This window comes from Nerophis lumbriciformis, linkage group LG04 (assembly GCF_033978685.3).
Source record: "Nerophis lumbriciformis linkage group LG04, RoL_Nlum_v2.1, whole genome shotgun sequence".
Lineage (NCBI taxonomy): Eukaryota > Metazoa > Chordata > Actinopteri > Syngnathiformes > Syngnathidae > Nerophis > Nerophis lumbriciformis.
The window spans coordinates 31968648-31989094 of record NC_084551.2 but is presented as its reverse complement, the minus strand read 5'-3'; the positions used below and the strand labels follow the sequence as shown (position 1 = coordinate 31989094).

At 44.7% G+C, this 20447-nt stretch overlaps 1 protein-coding gene across 3 annotated transcripts in view; it reads right to left on the bottom strand.

Annotated features, from left to right (window-relative positions):
• The window catches only part of st14 (ST14 transmembrane serine protease matriptase), an 83064-nt gene that overhangs the window by 13351 nt on the left and 49266 nt on the right, over positions 1 to 20447 (bottom strand). For all 3 annotated transcript variants that reach the window (XM_061952653.1, XM_061952662.1, XM_061952645.1), the window contains 7 exons: positions 20225 to 20334; positions 19609 to 19739; positions 9433 to 9537; positions 8415 to 8522; positions 8208 to 8321; positions 7633 to 7752; positions 7099 to 7279 (listed from right to left, as the gene is read on the bottom strand). In XM_061952653.1, the coding sequence (XP_061808637.1) occupies positions 7099 to 7279; positions 7633 to 7752; positions 8208 to 8321; positions 8415 to 8522; positions 9433 to 9537; positions 19609 to 19739; positions 20225 to 20334 (869 nt within the window). The remainder of the gene's footprint in view (positions 1 to 7098; positions 7280 to 7632; positions 7753 to 8207; positions 8322 to 8414; positions 8523 to 9432; positions 9538 to 19608; positions 19740 to 20224; positions 20335 to 20447) is intronic.

Below are 20447 nucleotides of genomic sequence, written 5' to 3'. Positions count from 1 at the left end.
CAAACGTATTTCCTTAGTTTGTAAACAATAACAAAAATGACAAAATATTTTGTGATAGTAAAAATATCTTAGTATCGACTATATATGGCTCTTATACTTGGTGTCACTAACGTCAATATTTGCATCGATCCACCCATTTTTTTTGTTTACATTCAAAAACGCTACAGTGCAGTTAGCGGCCAGCATGGCTTATTGTATCCTCTTACTGTGTGTAGTGAAACATGTTTAGCTATTCCTCATCTTCCGGTGAGAATGATATTTGTAAAAAACTTAGTTTGTCATCATAAGCGTAAAGATTGCTGGCTTGAAAGTGGCATTGCACTGTGGAGGGACGTTAGCCGGAGGCAAGAATGCTACATTGCGTTGAGACTCCTCCATTCCTTTATCGCTGCCAAATGTTCAGGACACAACTAGAATGTGTCAACATACATTATCACGATATAACAATAGTGTTAAAAGCTCTATTGACGACCAATTTTATATCATTTATAATTGCATATCGTTTATATCGCGCAATTCTAATTGTAAACAAAAGTAAATGTAGGTTTACCGGTGTGTATTTACAAATTTAGAATCACTTCATTGAACCATTTTTTATGGAAAACATAACCGCTTTCCTTTAAAAGGGGTCATCATTTTTTATTCAGATTTAAAACACTTCCTTGTGGTCTACATAACATGCGATAGTGGTTCTCAAAATTTTGTATAGATTGTTTTACAGGTCATCTTCACGCCGCATTCTGACTGTCTCTTAACCCTTGTGTCGTCCTCATTTCCTGTATATACCCCGTGTCCTCCGGGTCAAAATGACCCGTCTTCACTAAACCCCCAATATAAGCAGCTTAATTGAATTTAAACACCAAATTTCATCTTGCTTGAAGAAACAACTTGTCATTCACCACAAAATGTGTGAATAACTGAGTTTTCCCTCTTCACTTCATTTCTATAGCTTAAAAAAAGTTAAAAAAAATGTGCGTTCTGAATGCATTTTTATTCATCCCAATGACTCAGTTTCTTTCTTTTCTTTCTCCAGTGAACAATTGAAGACAATGTACAATACAAAAATATGAAAAATAACATAACCCATTCAACTAATTAACTAACCCTTATTGGCACATGTAGGGCAGTATGCAAGTGCGCAGCCTTTGCAGATATATTTCTTACACCTGCAGCACACAGTATGTGTTTTACAGTCCTTTTGAGGGCAGAACTGACATTCTTCCTCTTACTTGCCCTAGCTGGGGAAGTGGCTGTGGTAGCTGGATCCTCACATTGATCAGGAGCTCCTGCACTCTGAATAGCTTTTACAACTGCTGCTGAGGCTTCTGTGTGGGGGACATGCTTCCTTCTTTCAATGAGTGGAATTACAAATGCCTTTCCCAGCTTCTCCAAGGACACCCTCCTCTTGTTCTGCTTACGAGACATCCAGGTCGGGTTGATCTCTTCCTAAATCACAAAAGCATTGTAGGAGGAAACATCAATGATGGTGTGGAAGATGACCAGGGGCCAGCGGGCAGTCATCCTTCTGCAGCTGTATGTTCCAATCACCTTATCTAGGTTGTCCACACCTCCCTTGTTGCGGTTGTAGTCTAGGATGATGACTGACTTCCTGTCCTCACGATCGCTAACGTCACCATCTGTGTGCAGTGTGCTCAGAAGAACTACATTGTCCCAGACCTCTCTTATGGCTGCAAGTTTGTCTGTCACACAAAGTCTTGTTGGTCTTGACTCACGGTCATCAAATCGTATCAGTCTTGAGTAGGTGTGAAAGAGTTTGAGTGGCATTGTGGCTCGTAAAATTGGCCTTCCACTCTCTGCATCCCATAGACTAGCCTCACCTCGGGACCTGTATACACCGGCTAAGATTAGCAGCCCTAAGTAGGCCTGCAGGTCAGTCTCATCCATATTTTTCCAGCTGTCTCCATATTTGCGAAAACCCTCCAAATTTGTCATCTCCAGGATTATTTTTTCAATTGCTGGTGTGATAAACAGGTAGAATGTAGAGACAATGTCATGGGCATGAGAAACGGCATACCTTGTGGGTCCTGGGGTCAACTTTATGATGTTTTGTTCTGCATGCCTGCCTTGATGGTCGTATGCCGCTGAGGACCATGTTATTTTGCCATTTTTTGAAAGGAAAGTCTCTCTTTCAGCTTCAGGGTTTTCTTCTTCTGAAGATGATTCATCCTGCTCTGGATTGTATTCCTCCCCATCTTCTTCTTCTGATACATCCTCCACTTCCTCTTCTGAATCAGAGTTGTCTTGCTGGACATCTGAAAAAATCAGCTCTAGAGCCTCTTCAGCGGTATAACGCACAATCATGGCTTCAGCAGAGACAGAATTCGGGGCCCTGTGATCTGCAGCACCTTTATAATCTCTGGAAATCCACAGAAAAAGAGCTCTGCTACTGATGGACTATAACAACTAAAACATTGTAACATTCTGTGATGTATAAATAACTCTGACTTTGATTAACACTTTGTGACTCACGGGTCATTTTGACCCGAAGACCACCTTTGTAAATTTTTGTGTACAGCATACATGGAAATGTGAATAAAAGCAACATTTCACTTTTTCTACTGTTGGTGCCAATCTAGGAAAAGTCATAAAATTTCAAGTAAAACAAATATCGTTTAGGGGATTTTTTTTTTGGTTTTTAACAAAGTGGCGTGTCAAAATGACTCGAGGACAACAGTAGGGTTAAGGATATACCATTTTGTGGGCTGGTCTCATTTGCGTCCGTCCACTTTAAGTGTGTCTTCTCCCCGTAAGCCATGTTGTAGTTTTTAGCACTTCCATAGAGTCTACTGACAGATAAATTACAACTATACGTTCATTTTAAATTAGAAATGGCAACAGCGGAGGATGCATGTGCATGTACGAACCAGTCTGCCCCACAACAAGAGGGTAGAGAAAAAGGAGGAGCTAATTGATAACAACATTGGGCTACAATGGCAGACTCGCGCAAAGTAGTTTGTGTAAATGTATACCATTTATAGATAATGCGGTGACATCATCTCTGCGAAAAACGTCACAGGTTGTGCAAATTCCAAGCGGCTTGTTTCCGGGAAGTACAAACCCCGTTTCCATATGAGTTGGGAAATTGTGTTAGATGTAAATATAAACGGAATACAATGATTTGCAAATCCTTTTCAACCCATATTCAATTGAATGCTCTACAAAGACAAGATATTTGATGTTCAAACTCAAACTTAATTATTTTTTGCAAATAATAATTAACTTAGAATTTCATGGCTGCAACACGTGCCAAAGTAGTTGGGAAAGGGCATGTTCACCACTGTGTTACATCACCTTTTCTTTTAACAACACTCAATAAATGATTGGGAACTGAGGAAACTAATTGTTGAAGCTTTGAAAGTGGAATTATTTCCCATTCTTGTTTTACGTAGAGCTTCAGTCGTTCAACAGTCCGGGGTCTCCGCTGTCGTATTTTACGCTTCATAATGCGCCACACATTTTCAATGGGAGACAGGTCTGGACTGCAGGCAGGCCAGGAAAGTACCCGCCCTCTTTTTTTACAAAGCCACACTGTTGTACCACGTGCTGAATGTGGCTTGGCATTGTCTTGCTGAAATAAGCAGGGGCGTCCATGAAAAAGACGGTCGCTTTGATGGCAGCATATGTTGTTCCAAAACCTGTATGTACCTTTCAGCATTAATGGTGCCTTCACAGATGTGTAAGTTACCCATGCCTCGGGCACTAATGCACCTCCATACCATCACCATTGCTGGCTTCTGAAGTTTGCGTCGATAACAGTCTGGATGGTTCGCTTCCCCTTTGGTCCGGATGACAATGTCGAATATTTCCAAAAACAATTTGAAACGTGGACTCGTCAGACCACAGAACACTTTTCCACTTTGCATCAGTCCATTTTAGATGATCTCGGGCCCAGAGAAGCCGGCGGCGTTTCTGGATGTTGTTGATAAATGGCTTTCGCTTTGCATAGTAAAGCTTTAACTTGCACTTACAGATGTAGCGACAAACTGTATTTAGTGACAGTGGTTTTCTGAAGTGTTCCTGAGCCCATGTGGTGATATCCTTTAGAGATTGATGTCGGTTTTTGATACAGTGCCGTCTGAGGGATCGAAGGTCACGTTCATTCAATGTTGGTTTCCGGCCATGCCGCTTACGTGGAGTGATTTCTCCAGATTCTCTGAACCTTTTGATAATATTATGGACCGTAGATGTTGAAATCCCTAAATTTCTTGCAATTGCACTTTGAGAAACCTTGTTCTTAAACTGTTTGACTATTTGCTCACGCAGTTGTGGACAGAGGGGTGTACCTCGCCCCATCCTTTCTTGTGAAAGACTGAGCATTTTTTGGGAAGCTGTTTTTATACCCAATCATGGCACCCACCTGTTCCCAATTATCCTGCACAACCTGTGGGATGTTCCAAATAAGTGTTTGATGAGGATTCCTCAACTTTATCAGTATTTATTGCCACCTTTCCCAACTTCTTTGTCACGTGTTGCTGGCATCAAATTCAAAAGCTAATGATTATTTGCAAAAAAAAAATTTTTTTATCAGTTTGAACATCAAATATGTTGTCTTTGTAGCATATTCAACTGAATATGGGTTGAAAATGATTTGCAAATCATTGTATTCCGTTTATATTTACATCTAACACAATTTCCCAACTCATATGGAAACAGGGTTTGTATGAAAGAAGGCAAGATTATTTGATAAAATACTCCGCAACGTCTCCATTCTTTGGATTTCAACATTTTGTGACTTATGCAGATCCCAAATACAAAAAACAGGTATCAATAGGTAAGAAAATATGATTTCGAATTAAAGGGCCCATTTAAAGTGATCAAGGGTGATGGGTCAAATGCAGAGAATAATTTTGCCACACCTAGTGTGTGTGTGACAATCATTGGTACTTTAACTTTAACAACAAATTCAGAGCTATTTGTTTTGCATATAAACCTGGAGTTCCCAAACTTTTTTCCACCAAGTACCACCTCTGAAAACACTCGGCTCTCCAAGTACCACCGTAATGACCAACACTAAAATGCAGTAGCATAGTTGGCCTAAATATTCATTAAAAACTAGACAGAGGTTTTATTTAACAAGTACTGTATATTTAGTATTATAGGCCACTATTACATTACACACAGTTTGAACAGTAACACTGTTTAAATTTTCTATTTTGTTTCCATTTATCCTCCCATTATTTACTTTTTACTTTTTAAATTCGATCAATTTTGTACACTGCTGCTGGAATTTTGATTTTCCTGAGGGAACTCTCCTGAAGGAATCAAGTAGTATCCATCTATATATTTAATTAAGTGATTATTTGGCATACTACTAGATGAAGCATGCGTACCACTAGCGATAGAGTACCACAGTTTAAGAAACACTGATCCAAAGACATGCATCTGGGGATAGGTTGATTGGCAACACTAAAATTGGCCCTAGTGTGTGAATGTGAGTGTGAATGTTGTCCGTCTATCTGTGTTGGCCCTGTGATGAGGTGGCGACTTGTCCAGGGTGTACCCCGCCTTCCGCCCGATTGTAGCTGAAGTAGGCTCCAGCGCCCCCCACGACCCCAAAGGGAATAAGCGGTAGAAGATGGATGGATGATATAAAGCAATGTCGTTAATCCTGGAATTGGCACCTTTATTACTAAAAGTAATGATTGCAAAACGAGAGTCGTGTCCAGGATCGAAATGTGACTAGCCTAACAATCGGATAATAATTGAACTGTGAGTTGTTGTAAGATTTGCATCCCTAATACTGGGTTCAAAGTAACATTACAAAAATAAACATTTTAGGCAAATTGTACTCATCATTGTCATTATCCATCATTGTGAATGTAATTTGTAATGTAATATTTGTGTGTGCTGTGATTTAACTGGTTAAAAGTTCAGGAGGTACCCACTAAAGTCAAATGGCCTCAGCCACGACTCATCCACAACCATTAACAGGACAAGCAGTAGAAAATGAATGACTTGAATAAAGTAGGGATGTGACAAAGTACATAATCGCCATTGCCGGTTAATTCTTTCTAATGCCAATCATAAATGCAGATCACTTCTGGCTAATTATATATTTATTTTTGGCAGCTATTAGTGTGTCTCCATACACATTGTCCCCTAAGTTAATATTACCTATCTTTACAACAGCAACTAAACTACTTTTTATAGTATCTAAGCTAGCTTGAAACAATAGAAAAGATTAGTGCTTAGTAAAGTTTAAGAAGTGTAGATGGAACCACGTTACAGCATAAAGTAAGCAGTTATTAACAGGAAATTATAATGTAGATTAATAAAAGTCAAGAAATAATAATATAATAACTGTTGGTGTGTCAGCATTGTAACAGTCAGTACACAACACACAAGAGGAGGGGGATCCATCCATAAATTGGTGGTGTTGATACCAAAGATGGCATCAGTATAGGGTCGATACTAGCGTTTGGATCTATATCTTTATTTTCTCAAAATAAAATGTTTGTTCATGTTTACAAATCCAAGGATTCGTCACAGAAGGACTTTTGAGGGCAAGTGATTTCAATGAGTAATAGACATTGTATACAATTGACTTTGTTTTGCTCAAACAATTGTATGTAATAAAACAGAATAAGGAAGTATGTGATTCATATTTGTAGTTAAATAATCGTGTTATAGTGTTTTCTTCAGGAGAAGTCAATATTTGTTTTGAATCTATGAAACGTGATCACCTTTTGGCTTGAATACAGTGAAGCATGCTGTGTTCAACAGCATGCTGAGTGCTCCACCTACAGGCCACCCCGATGAGTGCAGCTCAGTCCTTCTACAAAATGAGATGTAAATTTAAGCACCCCCTGCCCCCCCAAGGTTTTTCTGAATTAACTGTATCATCAGGGGCTCTTTTTCAGACTTTGAAATGTTTATAATTTGTCCTCTGCTGTGTGCATAGTTCAAGTCTTTTTTGCAAGAATATGGCATGATGAAATCTGATAAAATGTCAAACACGGGATGAATAATAAAATGCACAGCACAATAACAGTATGCACAAGATATTCCCTCTGTGTTTATATGTCTATACATATATGGCATGTGTGTGTGTACTTGTATAAACACTATATGACTCACGCTGGGTCGTGGGTGACAAAGCAGTGAGCAGCTGAAAGAATCCACTTCTCGGACAGGATGGAAGCCCCACAAACGTGCCCATACGTCATGAAGTGCAGGCTGACCTGCCAAGGCCATTCTCCGAATTCGGCATTCTGGCCTCCGACGATCCGATTCAGCTTGTATGGTCGAGTGCCGCAATCTAGCAATGTGAGCACAGTGTAAGACTGCTGAATAATAGAAATAAAAAGACCTGAAGCAGCTAAGATGTTATCGAGACTATTTGGAACATCAATAAATGTAGAATGATCAAAATATAAAAACAGCCACACCCTAAGGCTGAAGCTGATTATAACAAGAGCAGCTTTCAAAAAAACCCATTTGGCAGCCCTCAGGCTTTTTTTCCCCAAGAACAGACAGCCAGATGAACAGCTCAATACAGATATGTTTCATAATGTTCTTTAAATGACAATGGGGAGATTAAAGGAATATTCAGCTCAATACAAAGAATCCAGCAAAGGGGACAAGATAAGGAAGATCCAAACTACTACTTACTGCAGCTGTCCTCGTCCGAGTTATCAGAGCAGTCTTTGACGCGGTCACATTCGGCGTTGACCTTGTTGACACAGTCGCCGCTCTTACACTTGAAGCTGAAGTCAGAGCAGATACCCGGTGCTACAGTGGTGGGGTGGGTACAAGCAAATGAAGCCCAAATCAAAGCACATCGACCGCTAGCTCAAAGCAAAACAACACTATGCAATCAGTGGGACTGCAAAGTGAGCCTTGAATACACAATGCATTGTGATTGAAGAGATTGCATTGATTAGGATTATTGATTTGGCTCCAGCTTTAATATCCCTCTTTATTCACAGAAGTACAAATAAGGGAAACTCTGGGTGTGTGTAAACGATGGAGCAAAAAAGGTAAATTGATTTAAAAAGTAAACAAGAGAATGTTCACTGTAAGAAAAAAACATTGAAGGGTGACATTAGCAGATTGGTAAAGCCTAAACCTGCACCACACAGTGGATGAAGCACATAGCAGCTCGTGGAACATTCTTATGAAATCACTCTGCTGTGGATTTTACAACACACAACTTGATTTGCAAGAGATTAAGCGGCAGCACTTACAGGTTTCACACGAGGCCTCGTCGCTGCCATCCTCGCAATCTATCTTTGTGTCGCACACAACGTCCTGAGGCAGACACACACCATTCCCACAGCGCCACTCGTTCTCTTCACAACCTGCGGGCGACGGAACATCAAATTGAACAGCCAAAAAAATGAAGATGGTGTGGTGGAAAAAATACATATGTTTCATCAGTTGGACTGACTTACTGCAACTTTCCTCGTCAGTGTTGTCGCCACAGTCGTTAACGCGATCGCACACCCACATTCTAGGTTTGCACAGACCGTTACGACAACCAAACTGGTCTTTGTCGCACTCTGAGGTGAAAGAGAAGCCATGTTTCAATCTTGCAATGATTATCAACTATGCTTAGAGCTCAAGACAGAAATGGTTCAACATACACATTTGAGGTAGTATCACGACACAAACAGCCACGGAAATAAAATAAGTCAGTGCACAGCCGTGTTGTTCAACTGGCGGCCCCGGAACCAAATTCGGCCCCTGAGTTTAATTTAAAACTTGGGAGACAAACATTTTTGCAGCAAATTCCTAAAAAGACTGGAGTGCTCCTGTTGTATAGAGGAACTTGGATCACTGTAAACACATTGGCAGATTTTTGCAGTAAGATTTTAACCTTGCTAGCAAAGAGAGCACTGGGGTCCAAACTTGTGATTTACATAACAAAGGTGTTCCTCAAGGCACTGCTTTTTGGCAGTTAAACATTTATTTTTGTAATCTGATTTATGTAAGATGTTGGTGTAGCTTGTTTAATTCAGATGCAGTCAGTATCCTTTTGTTCACCATCTTTAGTTATGCTAGTAGTGTTCAATTTCAGCTCCTCTCTTTTTTTTTTGTAATGTGATTTATATAAGGTGATGTAGCTTGTTTACTTCTGGTGGCCTGTGAGTTCAGTTAAAAAAACTTGACTCACATTTTTGCAGCAGATTTTTAAAACACTAAAGCACTGTCATAGAGACGATCTTTGACTCGGAATGGAAACCAAAGCTGTGCATGCTTTGGAATAGAAGTGGTTATTTCATTCCATTGTTACTTAGTAGAATCAATGGTCACATGTCCCCAGACTTTTTGGTACAAATGACATGACAGCATCTGACCAAAATAAAACACACAGGCTAAGCAGCCTACAAGTTCAATCTAAAACAATGTATGCCAAGCAATGAAAAAATACACAGGGAAGACAAGGGCTATTTCATTGAGGGGACTTACTGCAGTTCTTTTCATCGCTCATATCGCCACAGTCGTTCCAGCCATCACACGCAAGATCTTTGGAGATGCAAATGCCAGAACCGCAGGCAAACATGTTGGGGCAAGCTAAAGGCAGAAGGAGAAAATAAAAAAATACAAAAAATAAGAGTATGACAGCTTAAATGAAATGAAGTGGCACAGTATGTTTTTAGATGTCACACTGCCATCTACCATCTTGTTGATCAGTGCATTTATATATCCATTTATAGAGATAACATCAAGAGCTTCCAGAGTGGAGTGCTCCTGAGTGACACTGGCAAACATAAATGAAACAAATAACTGAGCTTTGCATTCTGATTAGTCCTGTTCAAATGTATCCTCTATCATTGAACGCCAGTCGAACAGCCACCACACTGTTACCTTCTAATCACAGCCTGTCTAACTGAAACCATTCATCCATCTGACATTTTTATCTTGTCACTCAAGGCACATCCTTAAGTGCAACATGCACAGGAACCTCTGCAGTTTGTCTACCAGGCAAAATTAATGTGGACAAAGCCATCCTCTATCTCATTCACCAGGCCCTCTCATACCTTGACGATGATTTCCAGGCTTACTAAATGCTCTGCAACACCATACAACCCAGGATAATTCAGAACAATCTGGATCTTCCGTAACCTCACAGACAGAGCCCAGTGTGAACAGTAAGCAGCACCTCAGACTTTTGCTCCAACTCTAAATAGAGTAGACTGTACTTCAAAAACTATTTTGTTCCTTGTGCCCTCAAACTATAGAACTCCTCATAAAGATGGAAGATGGGGTACTCAAATCTCAATGTAGTTAATGGGACTTTAAAACACACAATGCACTAGGACCGTAGTATGGGCCCTAGTCTCCTGTTTGGACTTCCATCCATTCATTCATCCATCCATCTTCTTCCGCTTATCCGAGGTCAGGTTGCGGGGGCAGCAGCAGGGAAGCCCAGACGTCCCTCTCCCCAGCCACTTTGTCCAGCTCCTCCCGGGGGATCCCAAGGTGTTCCCAGGCCAGCCGGGGGACATAGTCTTCCCAACGTGTCATGGGTCTTTCCCGTGGCCTCCTACCGGTCGGACGTGCCCGAAACACCTCCCTAGGGAGGCGTTCGGGTGGCATCCTGACCAGATGCCCGAACCACCTCATCTGGCTCCTCTCGATCTGGAGGAGCAGCGGCTTTACTTTGAGCTCCTCCCGGATGACATAGCTTCTCACCCCATCTCTAAGGGAGAGCCCCGCCACCCGGCGGAGGAAACTCATTTCGGCCGCTTGTACCCGTGATCTTGTCCTTTCGGTCATAACCCAAAGCTCATGACCATAGGTGAGGATGGGAACGTAGATTGACCGGTAAATTGAGAGCTTTGCCTTCCGGCTCAGCTCCTTCTTCACCACAACAGATCGAACCAGTGTCCGCATTACTGAAAACGCCGCACCGATCCGCCTGTCGATCTCACGATCCACTCTTCCCTCACTCGTGAACAAGACTCCGAGGTACTTCAACTCCTCCACTTGGGGAAAGATCTCCTCCCCAACCCGGATATGGCACTCCACCCTTTTCAGGGCGAGAAACATGTACTCGGACTTGGAGGTGCCGATCCCCATCCCAGTCGCTTCACACTCGGCTGCGAACCGATCCAGTGAGAGCTGAAGATCTTGGCCAGATGAAGCCATCAGGACCACATCATCTGCAAAAAGCAGAGACTTAATCCTGCAGCCACCAAACCAGATCCCCTCAACGCCTTGACTGTGCCAAGAAATTCTGTCCATAAAAGTTATGAACAGAATCGGTGACAAAGGGCAGCCTTGGCGGAGTCCAACCCTCTCTGGAAACGGGTCCGACTTACTGCCGGCAATGCGGACCAAGCTCTGACACTGATCTTACAGGGAGCGGACCGCCACAATCAGACAGTCTGTTACCCCATACTCTCTGAGCACTCCTCACAAGACTTCCCGGGGTACACGGTCGAATATCTTCTCCAAGTCCACAAAGCACATGTAGACTGGTTGGGCAAACTCCCATGCACCCTCAAGGACCCTGCCGAGAGTATAGAGCTAGTCCACAGTTCCACGACCAGGACAAAAAAAAAATCACACTGTTCCTCCTGAATCTGAGGTTCGACTATCCGGCGTAGCCTCCTTTCCAGTACACCTGAATAGACCTTACCGGGAAGGCTGAGGAGTGTGATCCCACGATAGTTAGAACACACCCTCCGGTTCCCCTTCTTAAAGAGAGGAACCACCACCCCGGTCTGCCAATCCAGAGGTACGACCCCCAATGTCCACGCAATGTTGCAGAGTCTTGTCAACCAAGACAGCCCCACAGCATCCAGAGCCTTAAGGAACTCCGGGCGGCTCTCATCCACACACGGGGCCTTGCCACCGAGGAACTTTTTAACTACCTCGGTAACCTCAGCCCCAGAAATAGGAGAGCCCACCACAGATTCCCCAGGCCCTGCTTCCTCATAGGAAGACATGTTGATAGGATAGAGGAGGTCTTCGAAGTATTCCCTTCATTGATCCACAACATCCGCAGTCGAGGTCAGCAGAACACCATCCCTACCATACACGGTGTGACATTGCACTGCTTCCCCTTCCTGAGGCGGCGGTTGGCGGTCCAGAATCGCTTCGAAGCCATCTCGAAGTCGTTTTCCATAGGTTCCCCGAACTCCTCCCATGTCCGAGTTTTTGCCTCCGCGACCGCTGAAGCCGCACACTGCTTGGCCTGTCGGTACCTGTCTGCTTCCTCCGGAGTCCTATGAGCCAAAATAACCCAATAGGACTCTTTCTTCAGCTTGACGGCATCCCTCACCGCTGACACCAGCGGGTTCTAGGATTACCGCCACCACAGGCACCAACCACCTTGCGGCCACAGCTCTAATCATCCGCCTTGACAACAGAGTTACGGAACATCGTCCACTCGGACTCCATGTCCAGCGCCTCCCTCGTGACATGTTCAAAGTTCTTCCGGAGGCGGGAATTGAAACTCTCTCTGACAGGAGACTCTGCTAGACGTTCCAGCAGACCATCACAATGCTTTTGGGCCTGCCAGGTCTGTCCGGCATCCTCCCCCACCATCGCAGCCAACTCACCACCAGGTGGTGATCGGTAGAAAGCTCCGCCCCTCTCTTCACCCGAGTGTTCAAAACATGAGACCGCAAATCCGATGACACAACTACAAAGTCGATCATGGAACTGCGGCCTAGGGTGTCATGGTGCCAAGTGCAATATGGACACCCTTATGTTTGAACATGGTGTTTGTTATGGACAATCTGTGACGACCACGTAAGTCCAATAACAAAACACCACCCCGGTTCAGATCCGGGCGGCTATTCTTCCCAATCACGCCTCTCCAGGTTTCACTGTCGTTGCCAATATGAGCGTTGAAGTCCCCCAGGAGAACGAGGGAATCACCCGGGGGAGCACTCTCTAGTGCTCTCGCGAGTGAATCAAAAAAAGGTGGGTACTGTGAGCTGCCGTTTGGCGCGTAAACGCAAACAACAGTCAGGACCCTTCCCCCCACCCGAAGGCGGAGGGAAGCTACCCTCTCGTCCACTCGGTTGAACTCCAACGTGCAGGCTTTGAACCGGGGGGCAACAAGAATTTCCACCCCAGCCCGTCGCTTCTCACTGCTGGCAACGCCAGAGTGGAACAGCCCCTCTCAAGAGAACTGGTTCCAGAGCCCTTGCTGTGCGTCGAAGTGAGTCCGACTATATCGAGCCGGAACTTCTCCACCTCGCGCACTAGCTCAGGCTTCTTCCCCCCCAGCGAGGTGACGTTCCACGTCCCAAGAGCTAACTTACGTAGCCGAGGATCGGACCGCCAAGTGCCCTGCCTTCGGCCCCCGCCCAGCTCACATTGCACCCGACCTCTATGGCCCCTGCTATGGGTGGTGAGACCATTGGAGGGGGGACCCACGTTGCCTCTTCGGGCTGTGCCCGGCCGGGTCCCATGGGGACAGGCCCGGCCACCAGGCGCTCGCCATCGTGCCCCACCTCCAGGCCTGGCTCCAGAGGGGGGCCACGGTGACCCGCGTCCGGGCGAAGGAAATCTGGGTCCTTCGTTTGTATTTTTAATAGAGGTCTTCGAGCTGCTCTTTGTCTGATCCCTCACCTAGGACCAGTTTGTCTTGGGAGACTCTACCAGGGGGCATAAAGCCCCCGGACAACATAGCTCCTAGGATCATTGGGACATGCAAACTCCTCTACCACGGTGGCAGCTCAGAGAGGAGCTGTTTGCACTTTTGTGTTTTTTTTTATTTCATTTATTTGTTATGCCATCCAGCCTCCGGTCACACCCACCCTGTGAAAGTGAAGCCCAAGTGATTCAAGGGGAACTGCACTTTTTTTTTCAAATTTTGTCTATCATTCACAATCACAGTGTAAAATCAAAATACGTATGTTTTTTTTGTAATGCATTCTAATTAATCAAATACGGCGAGGTACGAGGTGGCTAACAATGCAGCAAATGGCATTAATCTACTGTGCCCATGAAGCCCTCTAAAAAACATTAAATAATTGCTATCAATACTCTATTTAAAAAAAAAAAAAAAAAAATCCAAGATGGCGGCGCGCACAGACGCAGCGGCTTACGGCTCTCCATTTCAGTGCTCTTTCTTCCTTCTTTTCTTCATGTTTTTTTTCCTTTTGTGCACCACCTGTACTGCAAACACCCGGTACACCCGCCAGTCACTCTTGGATATCGGTAACTCGCACCAGATATCTGTTTCGAGCGACTTTCACCACGAGCACAACATCCCAGATGACATAGCGAGAGCACAGGGCTCTCCGTGGTTTGTTGTCGGGTCTGGGAGACGGCGCAGACGGAGGAGGGAGAGGAAGCAGAAGCGTGGCCGCAGGTCCGGCGTCTTGCTCAGGCTTAGGAAACAACCCCACAAGCCACCTCTACCGAGCCTGTTCCTCTCTAATGCCAGATCCCTTGTACAGAAGATGGACGACCTGGAGTTACAACTTGCTGGAAACCGCTATGTTCGGGACTGTTGTGCTATGATTATCACCGAAACCTGGCTTCACCCGGAAATACCCGATGCTAGCATGCAGCTAGCCGGACGCACTCTGCTCCGCCGGGACAGAACTAAGGACTCCGGTAAGAGCAGAGGAGGGGGGCTCTGTATCTACGTGCATGAGAACTGGTGCAACAACGGGACAATCACTGAACAGCACTGTTGCCCGGACGTGGAGTACATGTCTGTTAGATGTCGGCCTTTTTTTCTCCCGAGAGAGCTGTCTGTTGTTATCATCACGGCTGTGTATATTCCACCGGACGCCAAAGTAAACACAGCGCTCTCTCTTCTGCTGAACACCGTCAACGAACAGCAGCGGGCCCACCCCGACGGTGTTCATATCATAGCAGGGGATTTTAATAAGGCCAATCTGAAGACTGTACTCCCTAAGTTCTACCAGCACGTGAAGTGTTCTACAAGGGGCAAGAACACCCTGGACCACGTGTATACCAACATAAAGCACGCGTACAGAGCTCCACCCCTCCCCCAGCTTGGACAGTCAGACCATCTTTCCCTCCTGCTCTCTCCTACCTACACCCCCATCAGACGCCAGGCCAGGCCTATCACAAAGACTGTTATGACCTGGCCTGACGATGCACTCCCCAAACTTCAGGACTGCTTCCAACACACAGACTGGGACCTCTTCCAACAACAGGAGCTGGAGACAGCCACAGGAACGGTGCTGGACTACATAAAGTTCTGCATCGGGAATGTGACTGTGGAAAAAACCATCCGGGTTTACCCCAACAAGAAACCCTGGATGACCAGCCAGGTCCGCACACTCCTCAGGGCCCGCGACGCAGCCTTCAGGTCAGGGGACAGGGCACTGTACAGTGTTGCTAGAGCCGACCTGAAGAGAGGGATTAAAAAAGCAAAGGCGGACCACAGGAGGTGCATAGAGTCCCATCTGTCCAGCAAAAACTCACGGGAGGTGTGGCGGGGCATTCATGACATCACGAACTTCAGAGGCTGCAATATGACAACTGCGGATCAGAGTGCGACACTGGCAGAGGAGCTTAACTGTTTCTTTGCCCGTTTCGAAACCCCCCAGCGACACTCATCTGCTCCAGCCCTGCCCCCGCCCCCACCGGGCTCCGGCGCCACTCCACTCACTGTACAGGAGCACAGTGTCAGACGAGGAGTGCTCCTGGCTGTGAACCCCAAGAAGGCTACCGGACCAGACGGAGTACCTGGAAAGGTGCTCAGGACGTGCGCCCACCAGCTCGCTCCCCCCCTCACCAGGATCTTCAACCTCTCCCTGGCTCAGGCAGTCATCCCATCCTGCCTGAAGTCATCTACAATAATCCCGGTGCCGAAGAAGTCTCCCATCACCAGCCTGAATGATTACCGACCAGTGGCCCTCACTCCGGTAATCATGAAGTGCTTCGAGCGACTTGTTCTCCAGCACATCAAGGACCATATCCCTCCAGACTTCGACCCCCACCAGTTCCCATACCGGGCGAACAGGTCCACAGAGGACGCCATCGCTGTTGCTCTCCACTCTGCTCTGAACCACCTGGAGCAGCAGCAGAGCTACGTCCGGATGCTCTCTGTGGACTATAGCTCTGCCTTCAATACAATAATCCCGGACAGACTCTGCAATAAACTGGACACTCTTGGCCTCCCCCCTCTCACAAACGCCTGGATAAGGGACTTCCTAACGGACCGACCCCAGAATGTGAGACTTGGCCCGCACCTCTCATCCTCCCGCACGCTGAGCATCGGCTCCCCACAGGGCTGTGTGCTGAGCCCCCTCCTCTACTGCCTTTACACCCATGACTGCAGTCCGGCCCACAGTGACAACCTTACCGTCAAGTTCGCCGACGATACCACAGTGGTCGGGCTCATCTCCAGGGGTGACGAGGCTGCCTACAGAGAGGAGGCCCTGAAGCTGACGGCCTGGTCTTCGGAGAACAACCTCGCTCTCAACACCAGCAAGACCAGAGAGATCATCGTCGACTTCAGGAGGAGCAGCACCGACCCTGTCCCCCTCTACATCAACGGCGAGCGTGTAGAGAGGGTCCACACCTTCAGGTACCTTGGAGTCCACATCTCTAATGACTTCTCCTGGACAGTCAACACCACATCAATCATCAAGAAGGCTCAGCAGCGGCTACACTTCCTTAGAGTCCTCGGGAAGTACAACCTGAAGCCTGACCTGCTGCTGACCTTCTACCGCTCGTCCATCGAGAGCCTGCTGACCTACTGTATTACGGTATGGTACGGCAGCTGCACTGCAGCAGACAGGGAGAGGCTGCAAAGAGTGGTCAAGACGGCTCAGAAGATCATCGGCCGCCCTCTCCCCTCTCTGACGGACATCTACACCTCCCGCTGCCTCAACAGAGCCAGTGCCATCATCAAGGACAGCACCCACCCTGGCTCTGACCTGTTCCACCTGCTGCCCTCTGGGAAGCGCTACAGGTGCATTAAAACCAAAACAAACAGGCTAAAGAACAGCTTCTTCCCCAGGGCCATAACCATCCTGAACGGACTGCCCCATTGTCCCTCATAACTGCCTTCTCTTCGGTGCAATAACCCATTCCACCAACCACCCTGTTTTTGTTTTTTTCATGTATATATTCATTTCACACCATATTCATTGCACTTCTACATTTTTTATATTTTTATATATTTGCACATTGTTTTTCTAGCATGCACACATCGCACTGTATGGAATGGCCTCAATCTCGTTACCTTGCGTAATGACAATAAAGCTGATTCTGATTCTGATATTTACATTTTGTGACCTAAATATTAACCAAGTATTAGCAATATTGCTACTATAAGCACTAACACAGAGGAACTATTTTTAGCGGCGCCGTGATCACAGAGGGCTAACAAGCTCATGCTTCTATATGGACATATTGAGCCAATGATCTGCTGTGTCTCCTCTGAGTTGATACAATATAATTCTAGATAATTAATGCCTCTCACTTGTACAGTAGAAGTTTGTGGCCATAAACCGAGAAGTTGGTCAACATTGACATACTGAGCCGAGGAGCTGCTGCATTACCTCTGAGTTAGCAAAAATGAATTCTACATCATAAATAATGCTTCACAGTTGTATAGTAGAATGTTGTTGCCATAAACCGTTGGCCAACTTTGACATTCAACATAAACCTGGAGATGGCGAGAAAGACACTTCAGCGCATTTATTTCTGTTTCCATAGCAGCACAAGTCCGACTTCTAGCAACAAATGTGTGTTCCTACTTCCGAAAACAAAGGTGTGTGTTCTAATCATGGCAGAATCGATAACAGACAACGAAAACGGCTATTTTTGGACAAATGAGGATTCACAAGCTTAATCTTTTTGAAGCTGAACATACGAAGGATGAACTGCTGATTTTAGAAGCCAGCATGAAGGAAGGGTGAAAGCATTGGAGCAGACGGTAACCGAGAGAGTGAGGCCGGCGTGACTTTGACGCTGTAAATGTGGAACTTAAAGCCAAGCTATTGACATAAATGGACTGCTTAGCCTGGCAGGACCAAACACACAACTGTCCATTGAGTGAGTCACATTTTATATCGATCACGATACACACAGCACACCAGGCTTGTTATTACAACTACAGTACCTACACTGTCAAGCTAGCTGTGTACACAAAACAAAACAATACTTTTCAGATACTGTATTATGATTGTTCATGTTTTTCAATCAGTACAGATTGTTGCTCATTGGCAATAATGTGCATTACAAACTCAAACGCGCTTTGTGTTGTCGTAGAAGCTAGCTTATCTCTTTCCATAGTTAGCTTTTACGGCTAATACCGAAGCACGCCGATGTGTTACTACGATAGAAAAAGATTTCCCCAGTGTTCGCTCTTACAATAACAGTGTTGCTACAGCTTGGTTATTATACAGGTTACGGAACGTAAATGAAGTATTGTTGACGGTTTTTGAATGAATTTTTAAAGTGATTTAGAGATAGAATTGATCGCTCATTAACTGCATTGTTAGCCACCGAGAAAGAGATGTTTTTTACATGTTAGAATGCAAAAAAAACTTTCGTCTTCTTGTTTCCCATAATGATTGTGAATGATAGGTAAAATTCCAAAAAAAAGTGCAGTTCCCCTTTTAGTCATAAAAGAAGTCGGACTAATTATAAATAGGGCAAACTTTGTCATGAAGCCTTTTTCTTGTCTGTGGAACATGAAGTTTTACTAACACTTCTGAGTGTCATTGAAAACCATGAAAGATAACACTTGGAATCTGAAAAAGTAGAATCAATTCAGGCATTGCTTGTCATGTGAACACGTGTCATCATGGTGATGTGTGTGTATGCACACGCAACACGTCTTCTTCCGGCTGAATGTAGCGCTGTCAATTAATTTTTGTTTCACTTATTATAACCACTTTGGTGTTATTTGTGATGTTAAGAGTTCTGTTTAGTACAAATGTTTGCGAAACAGTGACGTGTCAGCATAAGCTTAGAGAGTTTGTGTCTTTGTGTGTTTTTGTGTGTGTACTTGCGAGTGGGAATGTCAAAGCTAATGGTCAAAAACATCCATCAAATCAATAACAGAGGCCATGTATTTTCTATTACATATGCACATAGTTCAATGAGGGACTCTTGCTCCAGCTGAAATCATCCTTGTCTCAAAGGATGTTTCCAGGTGTCTCCAACTGAAGCGATCAGAATAAATTTGATAAATCTCTGGAAGTCTCTTTTTATAATTTTATTATGCGTGTTGGACACAGCATCCAAACTTCAAGTGCAATATAATGTTTCACCTCCTTGGAGTGCTGGACTTATTGTGGACTCAGAAGCGAGTAGGAGCAGAATCCGTGCAAACCTGGATTTGACAGGGGATGCCCACATTTAAGTGTTGCGCATTTTGGATGAAGGCGCACAGTGACCGACTTGAGTCAAGGGCGAGAATGTTGTTTGGCAGGAATCCGTGCAACTGCGCAGCTTTTTTCACTCAGGCACATGGGAGAATATGGCTCTATGTTAACCGCAAAGTAGCAAGGGTTCATTGTATACATATATTTTCATCACATTTTATTATTCTCTTTTATAAATTACATGATTACTCTTTGCTATTGCCAGTGTCCTGTATACAGCATATGATGTTGCTCTTATTGGAACATTAATTTCCCAGGGGATTTATAAAGTTCTATCTAATCTAATTATTCTACTCACGGTTTCCAGGATCGTAGGCACTGTATTCAGCACTGAAACCTTTGTCGGTATATGACTCATCAGAGTGGAACGTCACCTCTAGGACATTAGTGGTGCTGGTCACAGCCAAGGAGGACAGCTCGCCACAATATCTGGTGCAAAAAACAACAATGTTGTGTTTTGAGTGACAGCATCAAACAGTAATTGAACAACATGTTTATTATTGCATGTTTTGTGTATTTTTAACTAAATCACTAAATACAATATCCAAAATAGGAGTAACTGTCACTTTGCAAAGAAGTAGCCAATTAGCAAAGGGAAAAAGCCATTAAATAGTGCATTAACCTGAATACAAGAGGCAGAAAAGGCAGAAAAAAATTAGTTTTCTTATGTTTGGGGTCTATAGATTTATACAAACAAAAAAACAAACAAGTGGCAGTTCAAGCTTTTCTTCTTGTCACTCACACATAAACACATATGGCGTGGAGAGATGGAGCCACTACAGAGACCCATTTTCATTCCATTTGATAGAGCAGGTGTATCTAATGATGAAATGTGTTGATCTATTTGCATATTCAATGGAAGCTAAAATCTGCAAGTAAAACACACAATGACACAAAAACCCTTTCAATCTTACTTGTTGTCCATAATCTGTACATAATCTTTGTGACATCGACGGATGTCCACTCCTGGCTCTTTCATGCGGAACATGTTGAACCTCAAGCGCACCTTTTTCCCAGCTGAGACCTGCCGTACAAAGGCAGATTGGGTTATTACAGGCGTATTTGTCAACAACCCTACCTACAAGGCATGTAGCTGTAATGCTTGTAAACGGACGCATACAAGCTGGTGCTCAGCTC